The sequence below is a fragment of the Diadema antillarum genome, unplaced genomic scaffold, assembly GCF_040938485.1.
Source record: "Diadema antillarum isolate AM-2024a unplaced genomic scaffold, OU_Dant_1.0 scf00000139, whole genome shotgun sequence".
Classification (NCBI taxonomy): Eukaryota; Metazoa; Echinodermata; class Echinoidea; order Diadematoida; family Diadematidae; genus Diadema; species Diadema antillarum.
The window spans coordinates 228,172-253,644 of NW_027271028.1; the positions used below are offsets into that span (position 1 = coordinate 228,172).

Consider the following 25,473-nt stretch of genomic DNA (forward strand, 5'->3'; position numbering starts at 1 on the left):
GAAGGAAAATCAAAATACAAGAGAAACAACAACAAAAAAGTTTTCATACTTTTAAGGTCTGATTTTCCGCCGAAAGTCGGCTGACAAGCAAAAACAAACAAACAAGCAAGCAAACAAAAGCAAGAACAAAAAGTCTTTAAAAAAGTCTATTTTTGCTGCCATTTCCCTCCCATTTTATGTTTCATGCAAGAGAGTGGGACATTCGATCCCTGTAAAGTGTGTGTCTGTGTGAGGGGGGGGGGGCACTTAGCTTCTCCCCCCCCCCCCCCCCCCCCCCAAAAAAAAAGGCTGCGCCGGTCCGGTCATGGGCTTGTAATCGTGGTAATGCGTGACTATCGCCGATCATCCCCCCCCCCCACTCCTCAGTACGGATTTACGCCGTGTTTTACGAAGGTGTCAAATTACTCTTTATACTAGATATCATTGTCGCGTAATGATTTGAAAAAATCAAGTATCTACAATTCTATTGTCTGGAGTATATACAACACACAATTAAATAATTACATTTGCATAGTGCTCTTTTAACCTCTTTAGTTGTTTCACAGCGCTTTACACTACATCTTCTGCAGCGAAACTATACCTATATACATACACTCTTTGTATATGTTTATTCTTTATTTTTTAATGAAAAACAAGTGTAACCAGAAGCACCTTAGGTAATTGTCATCTGACTGAACTAACCTTTATCAGTCAAAGGTCAATTTGCTCGCAGTGAGTAATATTGTTACGGCCATGAAAAAAATCATGTAAATAACACTTATGATACACGTCGAATGTTATAAATGGCTAGACCAGAAATTTAGATTTCTTGCGGAAGGTGATTTCAAACGATGAATGTATCTGCAATCACCTGTGATAGGGCAAAATATTTTCTGTGATCAGTTTCATGGATGCTGAAAACTTCATTTGAGTTACAGGCATATGAACTAGCTCGATGTAGATCTAAGTGTTTCAAATTTTTGAACGATTGCGGCTGTTTTCCCCTGTCGGTACGATGGTGATTCGGGAGACGTTGTGTCATCAAAATCTGAGTCCTCTTCCGATGGAGAATGCCTATTTGTAACTCCAGCAAAGTAAATGTGATGTACTGTAGACTCATCATTTTTTCCGTTAATATAGTCCGGATTGAAAGAAGAATTTGTCGCTGGTGATGAGTTCATAGGCGACTTATTCCTAAGTTTGATTGCAGGCAGATGCTCAATTGCATCAAAGTCTGCCGGAGTGTCCACTGGAGGCGCCGATGGCTCGATGGAGTTAGGAGACGGTGTTTGCTCTCTGAGATGGTGCGACGTTGCATCGTCGTAAAAAGATTCGTGGGTAATGGTAGAAACCCCTTCGTGACACTGATTCGTAACCTTCCCTTTACCAAAGTAGATATGCTGTATTTTACGCCCATTCGGATTCCCGTCGCTAGGCAACGATTCAAGCGAGGAGGACGGAGTTACGTACTCTCCAGAAGTTTGTAACTCCTGAACGTCTCCAAGAGCTTCAAAATAATCTTCAACTGAAAGTTTGAAATCTGATTTTGCTTCATCATAAATGCACTCTGCGGGAACCGAAGGAGTGGAGATTGCCCTGAGCTGGTTGAAACCAACTCCCCGGAAGTAGGTATGGGTGATTTTAGACCTTTTCTTGTTCTCCCCCAGAGGAGGTTGTCCGAAGGGAGAAAAAGCTGAATGAGTAAAGCGTGTTACATTCTTCTGCTTTCTTGCTGGTGTTGCCTCGATCAAAGATTGAACAGACCCTATCAGGTCGGGAAGATGGCGGGACTGTGCCATGCTATCAGGGGATAATCTTCTGGGTTCACATGGCACTCTGTAGCATGGATTCAAGGCTTCCATGGCTCTTCCGTGGTCCATGGCTTTTTGAGAGAGCGTATCATTCTTTTCGGACTCCATATCCAAATACACATTTCTTGACGATGGTGTATTCCCGAAATCTTTCTTTGTCTCTTTGTTGGGCATGGAATAAACGGGACATATTTCCTCGACTCCTGCTTTTCGGTCACCGCAGCGGAGAGCAACATAGGAGTCGATATCAGGATCCCTTCGATGGCCCTCATCCTGCACAGAGTTATCATCGGTCATTGGGCTTGTCTGACTTGCCGTAATATCGCTGTCACATTTTTTCGTGTGCAATGGACACACCATCGTCCCTGGTCCATGAGGGCTCATCGAGGAACAATCGAAACCCGGGAAATAGGAATGCCGTACTTTTCTCGTCACTGCTGGTCCATTAGCTACGCCGATGTCGTCATCAGAGTATCCTCCTAATGTCGAGGAGTCGTTTACTTCGGGATATTGAGTCTGAACTTGCGATCCTGTCAATAGATTCTCGGAACTTCCAGAGGGAAGGGAACCCTGCGGTTGATTCATCACGAACGGACTCCTTGTCTGTGACGACATAATCGAATGTTCTGACCCTGTGGCCATCCTTCTTTCTGAAGGAGTGGATGGCCCCTGAGAGCGAGAGTCAGACAGGTCTTCGCTTGAATCATGGAGAATCATAGATCCGCTGGAAAAACTTGTCTGTGGAAGGAAACAGGAAGCAAAAAACATGAGATCATTAACACAAAATGTCATTTCGAAAGTCTTTTTTGAGGTCCTAACCTTTAAGGGGATGGTATGGTTTTGGTTGAGATTGGACTTCAGGTTTCCAATTGTTTTGTGAGATAAAGAGCACACATAATTCTGAGAAGAATTCAAACTTTATTTGATGAAAATCGGTTTTCAGATGGCTTAGATATCCCAAATAAAGCAATGCCAATAGAAGTGTGACCCATAAATTATTTTATCAGGCTTGCTTTGTTTTTGTTTGTTTTTGGATATCTCAACCATTTCAAAACCGATTTTATCATATGAATTTTGAATTTCTCTTGAAATTGTGCAGTCCAAAACATTTCATAAATTGATTTCCAAGCATCTCGCACAAAGTTAAAAGCTGGATCCTCATCTCAGGCAATGACTTTATGAATACCATCCTTTTAACCATATTCTGTGACAATAATATATGGGAGGGGATTCCACTGAACCGTTACTTAAAATCCCACAGATTATGATAGGTCTTGCGTTTGGAAACATTGTCCACTTACGGAAAAGTCAGAATCTTCGGAAGAAAAGTTGTCACTGAGGTAAGAATTGCTGGATGCTTGTGGTTGCTTGCGTCGATATTTCCTTGTACCACAAACAATCGCCAAGACGTTAAAAGCGGCGAAGATGGCTAGAACAGCAGCTACCACCCCTACGATGACGATGCGGAGCGAAGTGGTGTGCCGGACTGGATGGGCTCGCATAGCTTGCATATCCGATACACGTGGATGGCTGGTAGAACTACCTGTTGCAGGATCCAGATGAAGATGTGCAAACGCTGAAAAAAAATCGAGGAAAAGGCATAGATACTATACCTAATCGCAACACATCGATTTTGTGATAGAATAAGTACAATGAATGAATTCACCTGCCAATAATTGCAGAACTCTTTTCGCTTGTCCTTAATGTTTGATAATAAATACGATTTGTGTTTGATTCCTTCCAATCTGGAGGGGAAGAAATATTTAATATCTTCCTGCAATGATTGTTAATCAACCTTCGTGATTGTAGATGTGTGTCCTTGTGTGTGCATGTATGTGTGTACTACTCTGTCTGGGTTTTTTTCTATCTCTTAGGCAAATTGCCCTGTCTTATTTTGTGCAATCTGATTTTTTCCCCTTTTTTATGAGGGGACTGCAAACTACAAGATCTGCTTTTTAGCAGTTCCCTTCATTTCCAACAATTTTGTTTCTGAGTTTACTAAAATGATATAGCATTCATTTTATATTTCTGTTAATAATTTACCTGTGTCTTTATTACATGCTATTATGTTCATCACATTGTTGAACTGATATTGTGCCATTATTTGTGTACGCAAATATTTTCATTTAATTCGTTGGAAATGAAATAAAATCAACTTGGACAACTCAACTTAAACTTGAGATTAAAGTCTAGATGAATATACCAAGTTTCCGTCACAGATTTTTTTTTCAGATGATGATACTTTCCTATTCATATCCAAACATCACGAAAGATTGTTCATATGATCTGAACATGCCCATTCCTGAACATGGGGAGTAGATGGCAACTTTGAAGTACTGTAGGTGTGCGTAGCCTGAAACGATGGCCCATTCCACAAAGATTGTGAGGGCCAGAAGGTAGTATCATGCTGAAGCGCAATGCTCTGCTTATCCTTGATAGGTTATTTACAAGGCACTTGAGGGACCACGTGAATCTCATCCATTTTTTTTTTCTGTTTGGCAACATTATACGTTTACATAGAATATTTATCATAAAAATTGTTCACACTCACTTGTAGTTTCGTAGATCTCTGTCGGACTTTGATGAGAAAAACATGAGGCGCTTGGTTCTACAGTCGCATTACTCTCCGGCAACGCTTCCAAGGAAAACTGAAATCCAGTTTTCTGCTTGGTAGCATCTGCAGTAAATATAATGACGAGGTGGTTCGAGTTCGACTGGAAATGCTTTTCTCCGTGTGAACCAGTCAGCTGACACCATTCCTTGGACCGGAAAGGGACACCGAACTCATTCCCAAAGTATACGATGTCGAACTCATGCTCTATGTAGAGGGACTGGACGGTGAAACGGATTGTGTAAGTGGACGGAGCTTCCACAAACCAGTAAAGATACTCGTTGTCGCGATATGAGGTTTTGTTGATGACTTCTTGCGGGTTGCTGCTGTTCAACTCAATGTCCACTTCTGTACCAACAAATGCATCAAAGGATTGTCAGTTTGTGTGTATGTGTGTTTTTAAACAGATTCATCGAGTAGGGAAAATGGCGTCAGTTTGAGGGGCTGGGCAGGGTCATGACACTCTTCCATGTCGAAAGGACAGGCTGAAAAGATATGGTAAGGACTCTATGCTACCATAACGCGTAGTACGCAGAAAGAAATGAAGCATGTATTCTATTCTTTAGTTTAAGTTACACATCAATGCATTTTTAAGCGAAATGAGAAAGATCCAAATTCGAAAAGACCGAATGGTTGACTACTTGGTTTAGCACTTACCGCTTGCCCCATGGTCGTTTACTAGGGGTGCTCCCACGAGCCCAACACCCACAAGTCATATACAGCCCAAGAGTTCGACATCGAAGAAAAAGTCCATAAGTCGTACAGTCCACGAGTCATATAGCCCATGAGTTTGACACTAAGCAAATAAGGTCCAAGAGTTCGACACTATATAAGAAAACCTTTCGCCCAGTGTCGATCTCGTGGGCGTTGTTTGCCTTGTGTCGGACTCATGGGACCTATTTGCATACACTGTAAAAACATCGGTGTTAGATTTAACACCACGGGTGTTAAATCTAACACCGATCAAACTTCAATAGAGGACCACACCCACAGGTGTTAAAGATGCACTGTGATGGTGTTGAAAAGTGATGGTGTTGAAAAGTGTTCACCTGACACTTCGTGGTGTTAATTTGACACTGTACCTGGTGTTATTTTGACACTGTACTGGTGTTAATTCAAAAATGACACCACATGGTGTTGATTTGATATTTGTTGGTGTTAATATCAATGGTTTAACACCCGTCCAGCTTCAATAAGAGACCACACCAGCTGGTGTTACTTTGGTGTAAATTTATTTTCACATTTTTTCAAAAATCTAGTATTTTAATGTAAAATTCTTGATCGTCTTGTTTAAATTAAAAATCAACAAGAAGTGCAGTTACTAAGAAACTCTTCAAAAAACAGTTTAAAATTTGGAAATGACACCCGGAGGTGTTAATTTAACACCATTAATGAGCACCGAAAATTTAACACCAGTTCGGTGTTCACTATTTAACACCGGACATTTTGCAGTGTAGTGTCAAACTCGGTTCGGTGTAATAATGGCAGAGGTAAAAATGGCAGAGGTAGTAATGGCAGAGGTAAAAAAAGGCAGAGGTAAAAATGGCAGGGGTAAAAATGGCAGGGGTAAAAATGGCAGGGATAAAAATGGCAGAGGTAAAAATGGCAGAGGTAAAAATGGCAAGGGTAAAATGGCAGAGGTAAAAATGGCAGAGGTAAAAACGGCAGAGGTAAAAATGGCAGAGGTAAAAATGTCAGAGGTAAAAATGTCAGAGGTTAAAAATGTCAAGAGGTAAGAGAGGTATGTCAAGAGGCTCGTGACGAGCACCCGTTTTCCACCGTAGTAAATTAGTCTCAAACAAGTCGCGTGATGTGGCACATAAGCCTAAGCCACGAGATCATAAAAGATGCTATAGTTTGCAGTTTCCAATGAGCTGTAAGACTTCTATACCACAGGCTTTTCAAATATGGAAGACAGAAAGGACAAGGACAAAAGGATGGAAGTTGAAAACAATGGAAAACAGCAAAGCAGAAAATGGTAATTTACATGTAGGACCTATCTCATCGTGCCTATACGTGCTATTATGCAGTAGTAGAAGAATACACATTCATCTGTACATTCCGTTATGACCCGCATGGAGACCTATCCAGTTTTCTAATACAAGACAATTTTGAGTTAATGTCAAGAACATGTGTGTAATAACTTTTGATCTGCACCTGCTCAGATTCTAACTGAAATGGTTCATGCGATGGTAGGACGCACAGTGACTCATACATACATCGCAAGCATATTGTTTGACTAATGTGTCCTGCCCTTACCTGTTGCCGATTCAAAACTTATATTGATATGGATATCGGGACTATGATGAAAGTAGCTTCTTGACTGCACGCTAAGTCGAAGCCATGCCCCATGGCTAATGGATACGACATCACTAGGCAGTTGATCCCCACTGTAAAGATAAAAGATGTAGAGTTAGGGCAAAGTGTTAGTCTTGGCACCAAAAAAAAAAGAAAGCCGTAAGTTAGTACATAATTGCGATGAATTCTTTATTACAGGTTTCATAGGACGAGGACTGAAGATGTCTAAATGTGAACAGTACAAGACAGAGACGAAAAGATGATAATTATGCAAATAAAAAAGAAGAAGAAAAAGAAAAGAATGGTAACTGCATAGCTAATGTTATAGTGTGTTTACTAATAACGTACATTTCCTCAATTTAGGCATCTGACTATCAAAAAAATCTACACAATAGCACGTACTAATTTATGCAAAGGCATTTGTTATGCTTAGATATTTCTTTTTCAATCTTTAATCAAGTGCATCTGTAACATTAACAAATTAACTGGCATAAATTTTTTTGTGAACTAATATAGTTTCTTTTTATTACAACTTTACTATTCATTGTTAGTGCATCGCAAAGTCCAGGAAAAAAAATCTTTCAGTAAGAATTTTTGTCGTTCTTTAATTGATAGATACATCCGATTCCAGAATTCGCTGTACGAAACCGCTTGGTTGCTGGGCACATAAGTGATTCTCAGATCGGCAACACACTTTAGAAGATTAAAGTTCGTGTTTCCCGCTCACATTTTGGTTTTTTTTTTTCTGATTTTGTGCATATTTGGTTAATCTGACTTCCCAGACATATTTATGCACATGTTCCAGAAGAACGATATAATTCATTTTAACCCTGTGAGAAACAGGATTATTCACCTTCTTATAATTATATCTTCTGCACTTTTAGCAAAAAAACCAAACAAACAAACACACAATTGTATTCCCCGGACCGAAATTTTGGAATGATGTTTCTGATGACATAATTAACTTTCCTACTTGTTTGTTTTCAAGCAAACACTTATATTAACACATTAATGATTATAAGTGGGTGCACGTCACGAGTTCGACACCCACGAATCATATACAGCCTACGAGTCGTACTGCCTGTGAGTCATGCAGCCCACGAGTTATACATCCTACGAGTCATACAACCCATGAGTTCAACACTAAGCAAACAAGGATCATGATCACAATAATCGCCGTGTTGTAATGTCGAACTCATGGGCTGTACGACTCGTGGGTCGTATCATGACTCATGGAACTTTTTTCAAAGTGACACTCGTGGGCTGTATGACTCATGGGATGACCCTTTAGGGTTGCCTGATTAGAACTAGTTATCACAAATGAATAGACTTGTTATATAAATCATCCTTTCTATAGTGTGACAGTTTTACCTGAAATGTACGTTTGGTTTCATAGAATAGTCTAAACTATCGTAACCATTCTCTTAACACAAATTTGATACAAATAATTGTGACGTGTATGCATGTTTCTCATACATGTATACTTACAATTTCTTTTCTCCCTCAATTTTTTTTCTTCTCTTGGCACTCCCTTAATTTATTTCCGCCCTTTTTTCATTTGCGTTTTAGTTTCTAAATAATTATGTAGGGCCTCCTTATTTATTAACTTGATTTGTGTCCCATCGCTATTGAAAGTCGTATTCCCATTTTCTTCCCTGTAGACCCTCGGTTTTAAATACAAGTTCTGTTTATGCGGTTCATTCATGTTTCACATCCTGTTAAAATTAGTCGTTTATGTAGACCTATTATGTAGACACATTTTCCGGTTATGATCCACTGCATATCTTGTGTTTTGTTTATTGATTTTTTTTTTAACAGAATGTGTATCATCTCAATGTCAAATGAAATTATCTAAATGTGATGGCAATGTTCACCGAGTCTCGAGTATAAGACCAGTGCACGTCCAGTAATCAACCAATAAAGAATTATCAGTTCCAATCAGTATGATCAGTTCCATCACATTACACATATTTATCTTATACCGATATATATTGCGATAATAAATGCAGTGGAGTTCAAAAAGGCAGGAGGATTTTTTTTTTTTTTTTTTTGGGGGGGGGCGAATCCGCAATATACCCTACAGGTTAAACGGTTGAAGAAAAGAGGTACATCAAACTATAGTGTCTCTCTTTCATAAACCATCTCGAAAAACTCATCTCATAAGCACGTACTCATCAGTTTAAATGTTACTGGTTACGCATGACATTTCTGACGGGTTTAATAACTCAGCTTCCCGAGAAGAGGCATTCGTTTCTGCCTCTCAAAAAATCGTTTGAGACACCAACTCACCCAAATTTAGCTAGCCGGCTGTCCGGGTGAATATCGGAATCCCACAAGTCCCCTATTTCTAGGAAGTCGTACCCCTTGGTCAAATTGAATCTAGAAAAGTGTATGCGAACTCGATGGCTGGCTGGTGCGAAAACTTTCCAGCAGTTGCTTGTCGAAGGAGACATGACCTTTTCTCTTTCATTTTCACCCAGTCTGGTGTCTTCTACGTGTAAGAGAAAATAAAACGATGTACTATATATTACCAGTCTCATGATGAAGAATGGAGATGATGCATAAAATCTTGCATACAAACAATTGATGTTACGTATGTTTCATGATACTCGCTTTTAGGAGCACGAATAAAAGGAAACAAAACAACATGTGCCTATATATACAAATATAATGGGTTTCGCTATCAAAGAAAAAAAACCACACGCACACATTTATTTGTTTTAATCGTAAAAGAGGAGAAGGACATTAAGTTTACATACATGTGTATGTATAATGTACTTATCTCTGGAAACGCTGCTGTTCCAGTGCGTTCGTGCTAATACGAGCACTCCTTTTTATTTCTCTCTCTCTCTCTCCAATACCACTTCTCGGGCCACTATCATTCCAAGCATAATGCGCTTACTATTATGTGGTCTGACGCATTCTTTTCTCTTCATGAACAATTAATTTGAAGTCGATAATCATCGTTGATAATAGATTTGGAAGTTATATTTACACTGTATATCCTGTTGCCCGTAATGTTGAAAAATATTATCAATGATACTATTTTGTATTGAAATATTTTTAAAAGAATAATTAATGATGTTATTTTGAATTGAAATGATGAAAAATGCAGAAGTAAAACCAAACGAAGAAAACATACAAACAAACAAACAAGTAAATTACCTTTGCAGGCTTCTCCTCGAACCTGCAAGATGAAGAGCGACACGATGAATACAACACAGCCCTTCATGTTGATACCGCTCTTTCTCCTCCTCGCTTGGCTGAAAGATAGCATTTCCAACATATCCTCCTCTCTCGTGGTCAGGCATCAATTGATATCCTCCTCATCACTGAAATCATCCTTGGCGAGATCCTCTCCGTTTTTAGCAACTCGTGGCGGAGAACTGTCACTAAAACACCTCCTTTAAGAGAAAATCATGATTTTTTTTCCGGTAGTCAGTCACCAAAGACGGGGGCAAGATATCTTGTAATGATGAACAATGGAACAGTATGATGCAAACTAGCTAATATAAATTTGTGATGGCTCACGGGAAAGCACTAGGCAGGAAATTACTAAGAAGTCTGTATTTAGTTTTTGTCGCTAATCATAACACGAAAATTACTTAGGCAAAATATTCGGAACAGACCTTAGTTTCGAAACACTCAAAAGGTACGTGTAAGGAGGATTAAAGGATGGTTCATACATTTTGTACTTCATTTCATACGTTTTTAACGTTTCTCTCCATGCATCATACATTTAATTTTGTAATATTATGTTGATTATGACGTGTTGTAAATTGATTATTCATTCATCCATACATAATGAAGACCTTGAATAATCAGAATGATATTGATAGAATTAAGCTGATAAATTGATGTGCACTAGGGATAGTTATGTTTTATTCTCTATGTCGGTCATACAAAGTACAATTGTAAGGTCTGTTCCGAATATTTGCCTAAGGAATTTTCGTGTTGTGATTAACGACAAAAACTAATTACAGAATTCCAAGTAATTTCCTGCCCCGTACTTCCCTGTGAGCCATCACAATGATATTAGCTAGTTTGCATCACACTATGCCATTGTTCATCATTAACAAGATATCTTGCCCCCGTCTTTTGTGACTGACTACCGGACAAAAATCATGATTTAGGGGGTGTTTTAGTGACAGTTCTCCGTCACGAGTTGCCAAAAACGGAGAGGATCTCGCCAAGGATGATTTCAGTGATGACGAGGATATCAATTGATGCCTGACCACGAGAGAAAAAGATATGTTGGAAATGCCATCTTTCAGCTAAGGAAGGGAAACTTCGTATTCATTCCTTTCGTGTTTACCTCGCTTCGTGGGAAAAAAATATCAGCTTTATTTCCTCTTCCGTACTAATGCTGAGGTATGTTACCAGTCTAATATTATCATCATTGCCGCGAAGTCTTTTAAATCACGAACTGCAGGCATCTGTTGGAGTCACTGTGGGATAAGATGATTTTGTCTTTAAAGTATATGCAGGAGAATTCATTACCTGATCTGTTGGTTGGAGTGACTCGTTCTCAATATTCTCGAATATCTTGGTCACCTTAGTAGAGAAAAACACTCATTGGTCACCTTAGTAGAGGAAAAACACTCACTTCAGTCCTAAGTAGACCACGAAGCTTCTCTTTGTTACCATCTATACTTCACACAATGAAGGTGCAGAAGAATGTTTGCAAACACTGCGGCAGCGTTGAGAAAACTTTCGGTCTTTGATTGACAGGGTGGATTCAACTTTTACCTACATGTCTCTCTCTCTCTCTCTCTCTCCCTCCATCTCTACCTCTTCTCTCTCTCTCTCTCTCTCTCTCTCTCCCTCTCTCTCTTCTGTCTCTTTCTCGCTATATATATATATATATATATACATAATTTATATAAATATATATACATATATATATATATATATATATATATATAGCTACATAATTTTTATTCATGTACATATATATATATATATGTATATATATATATATAATATATATATATATAATATATATATATTTATATATATATATATATATTATATACATTTTTTGTCTCTCTCTTACACACTCTCTCGTGATTTACTTTACAATGCCATCCCAACTCACCCCTCAGAAAAAAAAAAATCATAGAGGAAAACGTTCTCAGGCACTTCATTCCCTCTCAAACCTGTCAATGCTATACAACAACATGACACAAGACTTTTAAAGATACTGTTCTGTTTTAATAGGGAAAGTGTCGGTTCTCGGTTGAACATTCTAATGTTCCTAGTCAGCAACTGGTAGGTAGCTTCACCAAAAGGAACATTAGTAGAAAACAACAACAAACGAATGACAAAACTATTGAATTTGTACCGTAAACAGCATTGGGCATGAATTAGGATATGTTAATCTTACAGTGTAGCAGTAACGAGTTGCAAAGGGAAGGAATGCAATTTAGTTATGCTTTTTTTTTCTTCATTTTTCCACATACTTTACTGTGTTCTATGCAAGAATCTATTTGAAAATCAATTTCGCTTAAAGAGGAAATCCACCCTAAAACTAAATAAACTTCAAATGGAAGAGAAAAATATTTCCAGCAGAACCATACAAAAAGGAAGATATGACATTTGAATTTTCACATTTTTCCGTAAACATTTCTTGAATTGTCCTTATGAATATTCAAATGCCGTTGACGATGTCATGCTCTCGCAATATCTTATACATTTCATAATACAGAAATGACAAAAATCTCCTATTTCAGCTGTATGAATACAAAACTTATCTTCAAACCACCCAAAATAAAAAAAATAACAAATGTTATCTATGATATATCTTGGTATGGGGACATGCATATAATTACTTGTATCAGCTAAAACAAAACTTTTTTTTCGAATTTCATATGTAACATACATGAAAAATTGTGAAAAAAAAATGTTATTTGTCTTCCGAACCTTTTTATTATTCATTTCTTTGTTTGAACATATTTCTTTTTACTGATCTTTTTCTCCAGAGGGTTCCTACAAACATTGTCTTGTCAGTGACTCCCTCTTTTTTCTCGCATCGCATATTGTTCACTTAATTTTGATCAATTCAGTATTCATTATGATGTAAAATTACTATAAAGTTTCATTAGTGTTGTATATACATACTCTGTTCATCTTACAGTTTCTCTATCAAGTAAGAAAATGATAAGTATAATTATTTTAGTCGCAAATGAAAAAAAAATTGAACTGAACTGATTTGTAGTGGTAGAAGCATTAGACCCCTTCCGATAGTGTGATGAATTTGCGAGTGGGCAAAAAGGTAACGTTTTGGTCGCATCTTGAGAATAATCTGCGTTACTTTTGAATTCACGATTTGAATTTTCGAAATTATGCAGATCACTCTGGTATTATTCCAGTTCGACGACCAAGTAATGCGGATATTATCCGCATAATCGAGTTTTTAAAAAGGGTATAAGATTCGAAACTGTGACTATACGATGCGTGGTGAGATTCTTTATATCCTGCCAATCAACCACACACGCGGAGCTCACACACAGAACTCTTCTGTGAGCTCACATCGTGAGCTTTCGATGCCCATACCCAAGTTTCAAATTACAAGTTTCAAAATCTGAAGTGTGAATCCAGCGCTGCATTGAAAGAGAGCTGCAGGTTGTCGACGGAAGTACATAAGTGCTTTACCTAACAAATTATATTTTTGTATGCTAACGTTCGCACGCACACATAATACAAGTGCAGCAAAAAGTGACTGCGGTCTGATTTCCCTATTACTTTTCGGCTCAGATGTATGTTGAAGTTGTGTGTAAGTTGTGTGTATCGGTGGCCGGTGTTAACTAAAACGGGCATTGCTAATCAATACAATAATCTTATATGGATCCTAACAAAATGATTGGCTGAGAGTTGCCATGTGACTAGTCTTTTATTTTGCTTATTTTGCTGAAATTACTTTTCCCGCTCGTCAGCGTTCAGTAGTGTATTTGTAATTGTTTGTGCCTGGGGCGATGGTGAAAGGTGACCTGAGATATCATGATTAATTCGATAACCCGTGATTTTTTTTTATTTTTCTTTTTTTAGATTACAATTTTCTTACTGTCTTGACACTGCACAATGTTACCGGGCCTATCATTTCTATTATACCTTCTTTTTTCTGCTTAACTACAAAATATTGCTTTCAAAATGGAGATTTCGCTCTTTCAGTATATGGCTTCTGAAAGAAATATCGTTTTTAATCCCAAAGAGGAGAATTGGTCAAAAATGAGAATATCACACAGTAACTGCCGTAGGAAGAAAACAAGACTAGCAGTCCTATAGATATTTTATTTAGTGTCAATTTTTTTCTTATTTTCCTTAATCATTAAGTGTTGTGAAGAAAAGAACAAGGGTTCTTGATTTACATTTCTGTCATTTCTACCTCTGACTTGATAATTTTTGACGTTTCTCTTTCTGCCATTAATCTCTCACATCTGTACAAATTTGCAAATTCTTTCATTTTCCTCTGATATTGTACCATCTGACATGATCATACTGCACATATCAATCACAAAAACAAAAACACAAAATATGCATACCGAATTAAGTTTTCTAATCAGATAGAATTTCTTTATTGATTTTTTTCTGTCATATTTGTTTCAGACACAAGGCATAGATTGAGCAAGGTGTTGTCACATACACATATAAAACAGCAGCTGCAAATAAAAATTCAAGGACGGTAACAATCACAACAATCTTACTTGAAAATAATTAATGAAGCATCATTTACATCATTGTACATTGTACATACGTCACCTTGTCTATGAACTCAACAAAGACAGAATTATGCAATGTACACATTCAACCATTAATGGAATACATGTACAATCACATTTTGCTGTTGAAACTTGCAATTATGTCATTATAGAATGCAGTAGAACATTGGAAAAGATCGGGCCGGAGTGAAATAGGGCACGCACATAAATTTGTTGTAAGCTGTAAACTTGTTATCATGCTCATAGCATATGAGACATGGACACACACACGCGCGCGCGCGCGCACACACACACACACACACACACACTCACACGCACGCACATACACACTTGCAAATCACATTGAAGTTGAGAAACCTGTAGTCTACAGTGTATGTCAACTTCTTTTGCTTTATGAAACTCTACATCTTTCCATTATGTTCTATGTTGCAAAATAATACTGTGCTTGATTTTGTTTGACTGATGGGTTCACAGTAACATAAATAGCAAAAGATATGACATCGCATCTCGGGGTATACTGATGCAGCACCTCTTGCAATGATTATCAGAGTACCTCATATCGCAAAGAGTGTGAGGAACAAAACACAACTACAGGACCAGTAGACTACATGAGACCAAGAAGACAGTCATAGGAACAACATGACGTGGCGTGTGAGGGCGCCATTTCTTATGTCATAGCGTTTAGAGCTGCGTTTGCAAAGTACTATACCCGGTATTGCTCTTAGATTGCAGAAGATAACACTCTAACCGCTTTGTGGTCTTCACGTTTGCCTTTGGTTTTGTTCTGCTTCGTTGCATATCCGTTTATGAATACTGATGGTACTAATAACGCTGATATTCAAATTCATCGTAGTTTTTATACGGCTTCTGTCTACCACATAAAGTTCTGTGAGAGGGGATTGTGTCAAGACCCTTTTAACCTTTGGTGGAACATTCCATAGGTTGCCACTGGACTTGTGTGGTAAGGTAAATTTTTAGCAATTTTTTTTTTTTTTTTTGGTTTCTGTGGTCGCCTTCGTTTTATGTTATTTATACTATGAAATCAAAGGATTTCAGCTCCTTGTCTTAGCTCACTTCAAATAACTTTTTTGGTCTTTTTTTCCGGCAAAGCTAAAAGAAAATTTACCAAATCGTGAAAATGAAGTCGCTCATAAAACGCGTGTATTGTGAGGAAAATGAGAGAGATGTGGTATATTACAAAATTTTTCTCTTTTTGCTTACATTTTCCCATATGCAACGCTGTTATTGTGAACAGTATACTGCATACACGTTTTCTATCAAACAAGTTCTCTGAGACACTTGGAATACTGTAATATCAAAGGGTCGTCTTTCTCGACGCATACACATAAATTATGGTCTATACATGTATTTACACGACATATAGTTTATATGTCGTCACAGCAAAAGTTAGAGCTTCTTTAAGATGCTCACAATTGCAAGACAGAAACGTTATTCATATAAATTTATATTTATTTTATTGATATATTTATTCATGCATTTTATTATATCATATCTATTTATATGTTGTCTATATTATATCAATATAAATATAAACCCGACATGTTGTACTGAAAGTGAACACAAGCCTTCCAGAATTACTTTCTTCTATTAAGAAGTCAAATGATATAAATATTCATTTCCTCTTTCCTTCTAGAAAAAAAAAGTACAGTAATGTTGCAATGACCCTGTAATGATGACACTGAAGGGATGGAGTGCGATTATTTTTGAAATTCGACCCCAAAACATATGTTTTACAATATTTCGTAAACGAAAATAAGAAATGATCTCATCGCTTCATCTTTTTATCCATAATCAATGTGGCCTTAACGGATATCACTTTTTCGTGAAAAGGAATTTAAATCGCATTACCTATTTAACATTTAAGCCCTGATTTAAGGGAAACTTTCATAGTGTTTGGTTAAATCCGTTAGATATTCATTATTTTTAAATGGTGATTTAAACAGTAGAGTGTCATTGTGATAAATTCACTCGTCGCTTCTAACACGCTTCGTTTGAAGTCTGAATCCTTGTTCAATATTCTAAGCAATAGTTGTAAGCAGCACTGAAAGTGTCTGATGCATACATGTCCCATATTTTTTCTTCTCTCTCTGATTATAATAACCCATTAACCTGAGGTCAACTCGGCCATACCAAACGCACACGTCGGCCCGGTGTCTTAAGACAGTCTTAGGGATGATGCATCTTCGTACAATAAGGTGGCATGCGGCAGATTTGGTGGAGCGTCCGGTCTCTTCGGATGTCGAACTTGAGATCCCTTGTAGTAAGTATGGGTTATTTGTGAATTAGAGTCCTCCTTTTTCCCCTCGAACCACTGGACAATGCTTTGAATAGGGGATGTAACTCCAGCGCTGAGGGGTTCACGGGGATTTTCTGGATCACTTTCCGGTTCGGGCCGTTGAACTCCTGCTCCCTTGAAATAGATGTGAGACACTTTTCGTTGCACACTTCCCCGTGGTGGTGGATTAGAAGCGCTCGCTGATCCAGTGGCACACACTCTATCGGTATCTGTCAACGATGCTGGAGCTTCTGGTATGGTAGTCGTTATGTTTGCCCCCTCTTGCCTGGAACTCATTGATGACTGTTCACTCTCATTTTCAACTACATTGTCATTCGCCTCACATTCACGTTCCCTTTCATCACCTTCTTCACCTCCTTGCATAGCATTCCCAGTTGATGCGTGACTTCTATGAGCGTGGTCATGGGTGAATGGGTCCGTTTGACACGCAGTTGTGATGACATCTCTCGAACCCATTTCAGTGCTGACGTCACTGAAAGACGAACGATTTGTTCTGTCGGCAGTGCTCTGTCCTTCCGCGTTGTCAGTTTCGTTGTCAAGGACACTACGACACGACATGGCGTGAAATAACTGAGAACGCTGAATTTCAAGGGGGAGGGTGATCAAGAACTGATGGGAGCGTCCCGACGTAGGTGGCGCTCGACTGATTTGCGGCCGATGAATGGCGAACAGGTTGCCGCAGCTTGCCTGCATGGGCACGGTTGTTTGCTCTGAATTTGTAGTGTTATCGGTAACCGCTGACCAGTCACTGTATGGATACGTAGAAATGTTTGGAGAGGACCATGCGGAGGATAGCTCAGACGAAAATAATTCGGTACGAGACTCACTGGGAGGATGATGGTGATGTCTGAATATCCGGACTGGTAAGGCGGACTGTTCGTAAACAAGAAGACAAAGCGTACAAGGAATTTAACCACTGCTCTCTGACCACTTGTTTAAAGAAACTCTGTGACTCACTACATACATTGTAGAACATGAATATGACATTTACTTAATAGTAGTTCTTAAAACGGGTATGGTGCTACTGACAGTAGATCTGACTTTGGCGAAAAGACATATTACACTGTCGGCAGAGAGAGTTGGAGTACCGCTGTGACTGCATTATGTTTAGGACCTATAACCCTTGTGTGCTTTGCGTGTTGACAGACCCAGAAAACCCCATAGCCTCGTCCTTCCCAACACAGAAAGAGTTAACCAGAATCATGGTCCGAGCCATTAGGTGTTTGTAAATCCATGGACAGTATGTTTTACTCAACGCGTCCGTCCTGACCAATTTGATGTAACAGTATGTAGGCCTATGTACATCTATCTACGAAAATAATGCTTACGGAAGAAGTTGAAAGGGTACAAATATATGACATTCATGTAATCCTTGTTATCATGTATGGATGTGAGTTGATAATTTCAGTCATAACCATCGGCTGAAACGCCCCGTTCACATTTATCTGTTCCTACAAAACCCGTGATTAATCATTATACCTGAAACCTGAACCATCACTCACTAGATGAGTATCGGACAAATGCATTATATACTGCTTATCGAGTGGTCTGCAATTTACAAGCTAGATTTTCAGTTGATCACTATTTACATCGCTGTTTTGCTTTTTTTTTTATTGCCCTTGCAAAAATATGCATTGTTTGTCTCAATATACGTTCATTCATTCTATATTGCACATATCACTTGCACGTTTCACAGATTGTTAAAAATACAATTTGCCAATGTGAACTTTGTATTATGTATTATTTTTTTTTTTGGATTGAAATAAAATCCAACTGAATAGTATGTATTTATTTTTTGTTGGATGAAAATAACGTCGAACTGAACTAAAAAACAAAGAAACAGTGGATAGAATCACTCACTGAGAAATCAGACTCGTCGGCCGTTGAGATGCGATCGTCATCCCCATGAGACTGGTCGTAGTAATTCAGTTGTAGTTTGACTCGACGTCTCTTCTTGAGGCAGCGAATCGCCATTGCCGACAGGACGATGCACATGAGCAAACCTGTGACGGTTAGTCCTACGATGAACACGAGTCGTGAGAGAATATCCCCACGTCGCTCAGATGTTGAGTTGAGATCCGGATATGGCGACACCGTACTTTCGATGTATGTTACTCTATCAACTGTGGCTGTGTCAACTGAAAAGGAAAAATGAAAATAAAAAGGGAGTTGAATAAATACAAATTAGATTAAGCAAAGAAAAACACTCAACAGAACAAACATTATGATATGGTCGCCTTGAACAAAAGAAAACAAAAATATCATTATCAACAGATGTCATGGGGGAATATTATATTAAGCATCGGAAATGTGTTTTTGCTGTGTCCATTGGATGAAATCTAGCCCTATTCCATGTGACGAACCATTGGGTCTTCTCTTTGAAATGATCTTGTTACATGTGTTACATCTTGTAAGCTTGTTACGTCAACGACATTATCACATGCCCATTGCAAGGTTTTTTTTGTTTGTTTTTTGGTGATTTTAATCGTAGACACAGAACACTCCAAATAAATCGTCACGTATGTGTTATATTATGGTTAAAAAAAAATCAGCATTCGTTCATATTCTATTTGAAAACTGAAGTGATGAAAGAAACGTGATTCCGAATCAATAAATGATGATTGTACGCACCACTGCTACCACCGGCAAAATGAACAAAACATGCTGCATATGCTAAAGATCAAAAGAGCCGACATTCGCTGTGTTGGGGTAGACAATTAGTTCCTGACTTTGATAGCATTAGCGAATGAAAACAATGATCTAGGTTTTGTAAAGTGATGCTTGTTTAGTTTTAGCCATTCATTTACTTCGTGAAGAGAGCGGGCAAAGAAAGAAAACAAGAAGAATTTACTTTAAATTAGGAGAAAAAAATCAGTAAACCACACTTTGTTTAAACATTGAAAGAATAAGCCAATTTAAAAGATACTATGATTATGGCAATACCATGATCAAAACTATTCACTGTAGGAGTAAAAGACGACAACATATAACATCATTTTACCTGCCGAATCTTGACTAGGTAGAGCTTGGACGTGAAACTGAAATCCAGTTTTTGAACTCTGAAAATTTGAGGTGAAAAATATGATCAGTTGATTGGAAGCTGACGAGTAGGAATAGTCCTTAATGACTTCTGCTGTCCTGTTTCCAGTAAGCATGCGCCAATGGGGTAAAACCGCACGGAACGGACCTGCAACTTCCTCGCCGACGAAAGCGAAATCGCCTGCCCCCTCGATGTCGAGCGAGAGGACGGTGAAAGCGATAGTGAAGGTGGGCGGAGCTTTCACGAGCCAGTGATGGAACTCGTTGTTGCCATAGTGACGTTTCGTTATTGTGTGGTTCGGGTGATTCTCACTCAAGACTATCTCCTCATCACCTTTATCTGGAAAAAAGAAAAGCCAGAAAATATCCTGAAAGATGATTTCAATGTGGTTACATCTTTAAACATGATTATGGAATAGTAAAACTTTTACAATGGAGCAACCATTTACTTTCAAACCCATCGTTTTTGGAAGGTATTTGAAACTGAAGACACAATCACGGAAAGCAAAATTGATAAATATAATCCGTAATAGATGAATTAAGTTACAATAGGCATACTAACACTAATCTTTATTCATTATGATTATCAGAATGTGGCTACCGACTGCTCACAGAACGAAACAGACAAGCAACATAATACCATATCTTAATGAAAATAGGTATGGCTTGTAGAGTACAAGTCGTCTTCTTTTCGTTGTATATTTTAATCAAACATATCGCAAAATGTAAGCTTACCTGAAGCCAACTCATAGCTGACTTTCAAGTCGATTATTCGCCTGTGGGGCAAGGGACTGTGAGGATCAATTCGGAATCGGATCCACGCCCCCGTGCTTAACGAGGTAACATCGCTGGGAATCTTATCCCCACTGTGAAATAAAAAGACACGCATGGTAAAACGATTGAAATTTCCCTTAAAAAAAAGACGGTCATTATTTCCGCGTTCATTTCTCTGGCCACAAAGCATCGATTTATTATCGATTGAGTATTGATTCATGCTTATAGATATAGCATTTACCAATACTCTCTCATTTCTTATTTGGCAGAGATATGTATAAAATAAACGCCGTGATTTCTTTAATATAACAATTTGATAAAGTCTGTATTTATCAATATCGTCCAAATAAGGCAATCATCAATATTGATATACTGTACTAAAAGCCTATGTTATATTTTTGGAACCCACATCCTACAAGCTTTGCTTTTTAGTGGGTTCCTAGTATTACACGTCAATTATATGTCCTTATACATTTGTGCATTATTGGTTCAAACTGACCATTGTGTGAAAAACATTTCTGCTTCAAATCAAATGGAATATAAAACTTGTACGAAATGTGGAATATGGAACATGAATAAAAAAAATTAAGAAAAAAAAATATGTTATATAATTATAGCTTGACAGATCCAAAAGTAAAAAAAGTGAATGAATGAATAGATAGATGTAAAAAAAAAGCCAGTGAAGGATTTTTTTTTTTAAAGGAAGATGAGGTATGTGTCAGCGGCAAAATGACAAACATATGAAATAATTATAAGCATTCATTCGTTATGAACTATATACAGGCACAATATGTGACCGTGCATCACAAAACGAACAAATATTCGCACACACTGATTTTGCATGAGGACTGAAAATAAGTGCAATGGGTCAACCTAGCCGATCTTGATTTTTTCATATTTTCTGAAAGAGCAAGTCTTCTTTTACATTATGCTAAAATTTGGGATCATAAAACGGGCAGGAAAGTGTGTTTTTTAGCAGTTTATCTCGAACATTTTTTTTTTTGTAGAATAGTGTGACTACAAAAATGTAGGTGTGTCTACAGAGTCCCCTTTTCATTTCTGAGAAACCTTGTACACACTCTTCGCTTTCAACTTTTGAAAGGATAATGCTACTGCTTTGAAAGTTGGCACTAATTATGGACAGAATGTGTTAATGAGGCATGCTCAATTTCAGTTCAATCTGATAATCCCTTCATTGTTGTAACTCCGGTGGTTTACTTCCTGTTTTTTGTCCCATTCATGGTATGGGTAGCGCGGCTTACCTATTAATCGCTTGAATAGACACTGTACTTTAGAGCCTCTTTTCTCAGTTCACACTTTTCCTGAGTTTGTGCTTTCTTTCCAATATTTAGATAGGTTAGAAGAGTCCATTCGATTTGAGTTATACATCATTTTAAAGCTTAAAATCTGCTCTTTCAGAATGTGGTCTTAACTAGAAATTCATGTCTAGCGACTTTTTGTTTGTTTTGTGGTGCAGGGTCACATATACAACATCATAACATGCGATGCGTTATTTGGGAGGGGTTATACGGTCAAAGAACACTGTTGTTGTTTTTTGTTCTCTTGCTGATAAAAAAAAAAGAAATCCTTATACAAACTACATTATTGGAGAACTAAAAATGAATTTAAATAAATTGAATTGCATTAAACTGAATTGAATTGCCTTGAATTGAATTGAATTGAATTGAATTGAATTGAATTGCTTTGATTTGAATTATGTACTGCTCTGTCCGCCACAACCAATTAACTCACCTGAACTCAGCCAAACAGCTTTTAGGGATGATACGATTTTCTCCATGCCACAAGTCACCCACGGCTAGAAAGTCATATCCCGTGGTCAAATTAAAATGTCGAAAGTGAACTCGAACTCGATGACCGGCAGGGACCTTTACCTTCCAGCAGTACGAAGATGATGGGCTATGTATCACTCTGTGTGGGTTACTCTCGTCAAGGATTATATTTCGTTGGGCATCTAGATAAAAGCAAGAGGAATAAGTAGTGAGATATTTGCGAGTCTTTGAATAATATGTAATTCATATTAAATAACCGATTCAATGATTGTTATCATAAGAAGACAGAAAATTTAAAAAATGTAAATCAAGAGAGTTCACGCACAGTAAAGCACCATAGTACACGAAGGCTAACGCGTAACGATAAAGGTGTGTAAAGCTTTTTTGGTTATATTTTGTTACATCGGGAATTCTGTGTCGTTGCAAGAAAATATGAAACTGATGTATGTAAAGACAAGTATTATTATTGGACGATGAGATGCTGACACTTTTCTGCCCTTCTATACTAAAAAGGGAGCAAGATACAAATTACTTATTATACTTTAAGAAAAATGGGTCCAACATTGCACCTTTGCGGGTGCAATTTCCCACCTTTCAGGCGCTCCCTACTCTGAAAGGTGGAGAGTTACACTAGTACAATTACTGTGTCACAAGAAAAGAAGCATATAGTTGAACCTATTTTTCTTAGCTAAGTCAATGTTGTTTAGGCGTTTAGGGTGGGATCAACCAAGTTTAAGTCACTGCCTACAGATATCTGGTGGAGCGTGGGTAAAGTCCGAAACTATTTTATCATTCTGAGTAGGAACACTATTTCGTTGAGATACATCTCAATCAAAAATATTATGACTGTAGGATTATTCCTAATATCAATTGCATTGAATTGAATTGAATTGAATCCCTGTCAGCTCCGAAGCATGAAAAATGATATAAAATAAGTGCACTGTAACTGTATATTACAAATTATTTACAATATCATATCATTTCTTTTACATGAGATCATGAAAGGATCTCCCATCACTGATTTATTGTCGTAAAGCTGAAAAAATCACCCCCCCCCCCAAAAAAAAAAAAAAAAAAATCAGGCTGCTCGGGGGTTTAGCAGCGAGTTTTCAGCCTATTTCGCTTGGGCAACCAGCGGCGGCAGCCCGGGTAGGCTGCTGGCAAACTGGTTGGTCGCCGCTCTGATTTGTAGTCGTAACCTACAGTTTACCTCAATACTTTAAAGATTAAATGTTCTGAGTCAGGCCAAATGCGATATTATAATTATATGAATAAATTGATAAATGAATAAGTACATAAACACATATATAAATATATAAAAACAACTATGATAACACTACAGAAACACACAGAATATCAAATACATGTCCCAGTTTCTTCCTCTCGTCAAATTTAAGTGTGCCTTCAGTTATAACAAAATCACGTGCTGGAGACCCATATGCGAAAAGATAATAACAATTACAGTGAATCAAATACCTATATTATAGCGCATATCACATCAGATGTACTCCCTATAAGCTTTTTGAATTTAGAAAGAGAAAGGAGCAAGAAGGGGTGACAAGAGAACGTGTAGATACATTAAGGTGAAAAAAAGATATGTGTTTAACCCAAAACAGTTTTTACTTTCGCCTACCATGTTGTCCTTTTTATAACGCTTGTTTTAACTTTCGAAAAATGTAGCACAAGGAATGACCTATGTAGCCATACCAAGCCCCTCCCCTCGAATTTCAAACCAAATCTATATCCAAAAATATGCGACAACAAAAATCACCTGCTCGAGATTTTTGGACGTTCATATTGAAGCTGTCCTACTCTCTAAAAAATCGAGTGAAAATATTCACTCTTGAAGGAGTGAATACAAAAAAGAGTGAATTTAGAGTGAAATTAGAGTGATTTTCGAGTGAAAATGTTCATTTTCACTCATTTTGGAGTGACCTCAGGGATCACTCGAAGATTTTGGAGATTTTTTTAGAGAGTATATAATACTTATTCACAGTCCTGTGTATCGTACCTGCTACTTACCTTCCTACAATCTGTTTTGTGTACCTACATTTATAGAAAGTTGATAGAGAATATTTTGAGAAAGAATGCTAAATACATTTTAGGGTTGATGCGCGTGAGTTGTTTATTGTGTTAGCCGTTGGACTCCCAAAAAGCCCAATACGATGGGAAAATATATATAATATATTAAGGCATTTAATACCATTTGTAACTTGTTCGCATAGATAGAGTCAGTTACATTTTAGATGTTGATGCTGAAAAAGTTAAACTCACTCGAGCAGACATCCTCGTCAGTACTGTGGCAGGCGGATAAACCGTCCTCGGAGACTCCAAGTCCCATAGAAAACAGTGCGCAGAAGTAGACTACCAATCCGAAGTACATGGTGGTAATATGTGGCAGATAACGTCCGTGGTAGATATGGAGGCAGTTTTTCTCAGGGAGTGTATGTTATTCTTCTTTCTTTTCAGCTTGCTTTTCATTCAAATACCTCTGATGAGTCGTACATTATTGTGTATCATAGCAGAGAAAAAGATATATTCCTCGGCACCTTGAGGCGTTTCTGAAGTCTAAACTCAATGTCACTGCAACTAATGGAAAACAACAAACGACTCGTCTCAAAATTCTTGATGAAGTGAATAGCAAGGCTGATCCACACTGGGTGTTATATACTACCAACGAAAGGCAATTAATAACAGGAAATAATCACAAACTTGAACGTGTCTCTTGTGTAGTTTAATTGCAAGGACCATATGACCTCGAGAGAGTGAACTAAAAATAGACGGGGAGAAGAGCCAGAGGTTAATGAGAAGTACCAATGACGGAGTATCGCTTGTGTTAAGGGATAGTATCATATTAACAAATGTTCATATGATAATACCTAATTGCTTTCACGATACGATCTATATCGACTTATAATAATAATGGCGACGTCTTGGAGTAATTGTGGAATGAGCTTTTGTTGTTTTTCTGATCTCTTGGTTTCATTGTTCTCCTTTTTTTTTACTTTGTCACACTTCGGCACATTGTCCAGTAAGTGAAACTACGCAGGTGATTGGTCAATTGCATGGTCAATTATTCCTAACAGAAATATGATATTGGATATATCAGTTTAAGAATCGAACGTCATCAGTGTGA

At 37.8% G+C, this 25,473-nt stretch overlaps 2 protein-coding genes and 1 long non-coding RNA gene across 3 annotated transcripts; all 3 read right to left on the bottom strand.

Annotated features, from left to right (window-relative positions):
• Positions 1-598: 598 nt before the first annotated feature.
• On the bottom strand, positions 599-5,292 carry LOC139721114 (uncharacterized). Its single transcript, XM_071632445.1, has 4 exons — positions 5,277-5,292; positions 4,342-4,749; positions 3,092-3,333; positions 599-2,528 (listed from the first exon to the last, which is right to left on the bottom strand). Exons 1-4 carry the CDS (start codon positions 5,290-5,292, stop codon positions 927-929), a joined length of 2,268 nt encoding a protein of 755 aa, XP_071488546.1. The 3' UTR covers positions 599-926.
• A 1,368-nt stretch (positions 5,293-6,660) lies between these two features.
• On the bottom strand, positions 6,661-10,066 carry LOC139721152 (uncharacterized). The gene is made up of 3 exons (XR_011710207.1): positions 9,865-10,066; positions 8,989-9,190; positions 6,661-6,791 (listed from the first exon to the last, which is right to left on the bottom strand). It is a non-coding gene; the product is annotated as an uncharacterized lncRNA (long non-coding RNA).
• Positions 10,067-16,593: 6,527 nt separating this feature from the next.
• Positions 16,594-24,780, bottom strand: LOC139721115 (uncharacterized). The gene is made up of 6 exons (XM_071632446.1): positions 24,612-24,780; positions 22,300-22,519; positions 20,509-20,639; positions 19,736-20,113; positions 18,595-18,872; positions 16,594-17,607 (listed from the first exon to the last, which is right to left on the bottom strand). The coding sequence occupies exons 1-6, from the start codon at positions 24,718-24,720 to the stop codon at positions 16,594-16,596; spliced, it is 2,130 nt and encodes a 709-aa protein (XP_071488547.1). The 5' UTR covers positions 24,721-24,780.
• Positions 24,781-25,473: the final 693 nt, after the last annotated feature.

Excerpts from the sequence above, each read along its gene's own strand:
- LOC139721114 (XM_071632445.1), bottom strand. Across the intron at positions 3,334-4,341 it reads AGAGATCTACGAAACTACAA|GTAGTTCTACCAGCCATCCA; the intron begins GTGAGTGTGAAC and ends ATCCTGCAACAG. Across the intron at positions 2,529-3,091 it reads CCGAAGATTCTGACTTTTCC|ACAAGTTTTTCCAGCGGATC; the intron begins GTAAGTGGACAA and ends TTCCTTCCACAG.
- LOC139721115 (XM_071632446.1), bottom strand. The coding sequence starts at position 24,720 with ATGTACTTCGGATTGGTAGTCTACTTCTGCGCACTGTTTTCTATGGGA. Across the intron at positions 18,873-19,735 it reads ACCTAGTCAAGATTCGGCAG|TTGACACAGCCACAGTTGAT; the intron begins GTAAAATGATGT and ends TTTCCTTTTCAG. Across the intron at positions 17,608-18,594 it reads CCGACGAGTCTGATTTCTCA|TCCGCCTTACCAGTCCGGAT; the intron begins GTGAGTGATTCT and ends GTTTACGAACAG.